This window comes from Verticillium alfalfae, genomic scaffold (genome assembly GCF_000150825.1).
Source record: "Verticillium alfalfae VaMs.102 supercont1.5 genomic scaffold, whole genome shotgun sequence".
NCBI classification, from domain to species: Eukaryota; Fungi; Ascomycota; class Sordariomycetes; order Glomerellales; family Plectosphaerellaceae; genus Verticillium; species Verticillium alfalfae.
The window spans coordinates 1,986,646-1,990,120 of record NW_003315034.1 but is presented as its reverse complement, the minus strand read 5'-3'; the positions used below and the strand labels follow the sequence as shown (position 1 = coordinate 1,990,120).

The 3,475-nt window shown below is 58.8% G+C and overlaps 2 protein-coding genes and 1 non-coding gene across 3 annotated transcripts in view; 2 read left to right on the top strand and 1 right to left on the bottom strand.

The window, feature by feature from the left end:
* VDBG_04944 (conserved hypothetical protein) overlaps positions 1 to 490 on the top strand; it is a gene marked incomplete at both ends in the record, with an annotated part of 2,085 nt that extends 1,595 nt beyond the window's left edge. The window contains one exon of the mRNA XM_003005292.1: positions 56 to 490. Within this exon, the coding sequence (XP_003005338.1) occupies positions 56 to 490 (435 nt within the window). The remainder of the gene's footprint in view (positions 1 to 55) is intronic.
* A 413-nt stretch (positions 491 to 903) lies between these two features.
* VDBG_15098 lies at positions 904 to 996 on the bottom strand. The gene has a single exon. It is a non-coding gene; the product is annotated as a tRNA-Pro (tRNA).
* A 1,850-nt stretch (positions 997 to 2,846) lies between these two features.
* The window catches only part of VDBG_04943 (chitooligosaccharidolytic beta-N-acetylglucosaminidase), a gene marked incomplete at both ends in the record, with an annotated part of 1,477 nt that continues 848 nt past the window's right edge, over positions 2,847 to 3,475 (top strand). Inside the window, one exon of the mRNA XM_003005291.1 lies at positions 2,847 to 3,452. Coding sequence (XP_003005337.1) covers positions 2,847 to 3,452 — 606 coding nt within the window. The remainder of the gene's footprint in view (positions 3,453 to 3,475) is intronic.

The following is a 3,475-nucleotide window of genomic DNA, read 5'->3' as shown; positions in this document are numbered from 1 at the left end:
CAACGACCTCGACGGTCTGCTTGGTGTCTTCTTCGACTCGGACGCGCTGCCCAAGCCGTTTGACGAGCCGAACGGCACCAAGATGTTCGTGCTCATGAAGGGCACGTACGCCGAGGAGGACGCGAAGGCCAAGGTGCGCGAGATCCTCCATGATCACCTCGGCATCGACCCGGATGAGCGGTGCATCATGCTCGCGCGCACCAACAAGGACTGCATCCCGCAGCACCACGTCGGGCACCGCGAGCTCATGGCGCGCGCCGACGGCGAGCTGTCGGCTGCGTTCAACGGCCAGCTTGCCGTGGCTGGGCCTTCGTACTCGGCAGTCGGCGTCGTGGGGTCGATGCGCTCGGGGTACGACATGGCCACGCAGGTGACGGACCCTGGGAAAGGCCGCGGTCGGCGACACGGGTCTCGCTCGCTTCCGAGGAGACGAGAAGCTGCAAGCCGTCGACCGGCACGGGCTGCAGGGGGTCGGCAGGCTGATCCCTGATCGGGTGTCGAAGATTGTGCAGTGGCTTCGCTAGAGCGGGCCCAGCAATGCTTCATGGTGTTATAATAGATTGCCTGACTGGGCAACAAGGGTGTATAACAAGTGTATAATCCTTCTGCTATGGAAGAGACGACAATCGAGCGTTGATTTTATTCCCTACACAAATGATACCTCGGCGACTGTTTGAATCCCAATGCTTTTGCGAAGTACCGAGACGATCACACCTTGGATTAAGTTCGTGCCACTCTGCATGGCGACTCATCCACTCGAACCCCGCACTGTGGTCACCCCATCACCCCGCCACCACGTAGTTCTTGCGCTGAAAGGCCACCACGGCAAATATTCCCAACACGCGATGCCCAACCCACTTCATGAAAGCAAAAGTCAAACGCGAGGGACGTAGGCAAAAGAGTGGGCGCATCCGGGGATTGAACCCGGGACCTCTCGCAAGCTGTGCTTCAGGGTGTGACCCTAAGCGAGAATCATACCACTAGACCAACGGCGCCGTGTATTTCGCACTGTGCATCGTGAGCTCGGAGCAGTCGATAGTCGACAGTCGAGCAAGAGAGTAAGGCGATGAGCCTCGCCAGACGCGAACAGCCGCTCCCCATCTCACAGCCTGGTGAAGATCATGCGACGACAGAGGACTGCGGCTCAGCGTCGTCATCGCAGCTCAGCCAGGCCTTCCATAGGGCGGCGGGTGTCCTCGGCAGCGGATGTAACCCACCACGACCATGTTGCCATGGGCGAGAGGCCTGACAACCGTCAGGTGAGGGAGACATTCCGGACGTAGAGCATTGGGAGAGGCCCCCTCCTGTGCGTGAAACGAATAGCAGATACACATGCCGATCGGACTTCGCAACTGACTATCTGTGGGGGGGGCATGAGCACTTCCTGCGAAGGCCATTCGTTTGTTGCTCCAGTGCGAGAGCATGCGCCCCTCCTAAGGAAAAAGTAAAAAATAAAATAAAAAAAATATCACCAGATGCCACACGCACGCAGGACAGGCGTTGCCCTGCGGCTTGGTTGGCATACGGGGCTTGGTTCGAGATGTTGAGGCCGGCAACCCGAGTCTTTGCTGGCCGCCTGCATGACCGCCCGGATGCCCTCTGCCATGCAACCCAGTCAGCCAGCTCGCCAGCCGACCAAACGACGGGACATTGTGTAGGGAGCTGGCAAGCGGTGTAACCTCACCTCACAAACCGTCTTCTCTCCCCTCAGGTCTCATCCACAGACCGATCACCTGCCATCCCCCGTCTCAGCATCGACCAGTGCCACCTCCACCAACGGTCAGCGACCTTCCTAATAGCGTAGCGAGAAGCCAACCTCAAGCCTCTTTTTTTTGGCTCTCCTCCTGTTCATCGTCCTGCCCAGTGCACCCTCTTTCCGCTCAAGCAACGAAACACCGCATGATTTCTCGCAATCGCTCAACAGCACTTTCAACCTTGCTCTCAGCCCCGCCTCCCGAGCGAAGACAAGAAGTAACGTTGCCGCTACCCGCCTCGGAGCCTCCCCGCCCCCTCGTCTTCTCCCCTTCCCGCCGCCCTGCCGTGCCCGCGCCCTCTCCTCCATCCACTCTACCAACAGCCCAATCAGCCATATCCCTGGCAAAAGCGAAGGAAAAGGCCGAAAAAAAAAGGAGATGACGATGCGGCTGTAGATCAGAGACCAAGAAAGAAACATACCCACCCAGAGAACCACCCTAGAACCCCAGGCAAAGACACCCCCCCCCTCCCCTAGTGGCTGGCCGAACAACCAATCCCCCCCGCCACATTCCACCGGCGCCCCGTCAACTGCCGGCGCGCGACCACCTCAACCTCGTCCCGCTGGTTGGCTTGCCATTCGTGCCCCATCTTCCTATCAGACGCAGAAACGACGCTGGCAGAGGAAACCTTACCATCCATCGCAAGGCAACCCGTTTGGTCCGTCATCGTCCTCGTCGTCGCCGACCGCCCGCCCAGAAAAGGTGCCCGAGAAGACTGCGTGCCCATACCTACCATACCATACGTTGTACAAGCCTCTCCCTAGACGTGCCCTCCCCCCTCGCGTCAAGGCTCCCCGAATTAGAAAGTGTTACACGCGACTCGATAATCCACGGGACGCCTCGGCGGCCGTTGGCTGGCCGCGACATTGTCTTTCTAGCTCCTCGTGCACAACACGTTTTCCTCTTGCGTTCCTTTACGTTTGACAGCATATATATGGACTCGTCCCCTTCCTTCCCCTTCCTTCGTCCGACCTCTGTCTCCCATGCACTAGGCGTGTGATACTCTTTGCATTTTCGCATCACCACACACAGACCTACGTACGATTCATACATTTCGCGGGACCAGCAGCACGAGCCGCTGGATTGCCCATCATGCACCTCTCATCCATCCTCCTCACCTCCCTCACCCTGGCCCTTACCCAAGCCAGCATCTGGCCCGCCCCCAAGAAGCTCACGACGGGCAACACAACACTCTTCATAGACGAGTCCTTGAAGATAACCTACAATGGTGACCCTGTACGCTGGAACTCCCCCTCCCTCCATGACACCGGCGGCGCCTTTGCGCAGGATGCTGAGACCCTTTTGAACATGCAGCTCCCCTACACGTACAGCTACAAGCCGGACACCAGCTGCGCCTGGAGCAGCAAGGCTGTCATCCAGGGCGCCGTGTCGCGCTCCCTGAACTCCATCTTCCACCAAAACTTTGTGCCCTGGATGCTCCACGAGAAGAACAGCCAGTTCGAGCCTGATGTCCACGGTAGTGGCCAGGGCCGCGTCAAGTCGTTGAGCATCACACAGAACAGCAAGAACGACAGCGAGAGCCCCTACACATCCTTGGCCGAGGATATTGATGAGTCGTACACCTTGAGCCTCTCTGAGGAAGGCGTCGCCGAGATCAAGGCACCAACCGCCATTGGCGTCCTGCGCGCGCTCGAGTCCTTCTCCCAGCTCTTCTACTCGCACACAACCGGCAAGATTGTAACACACGCATGCACCCCGTT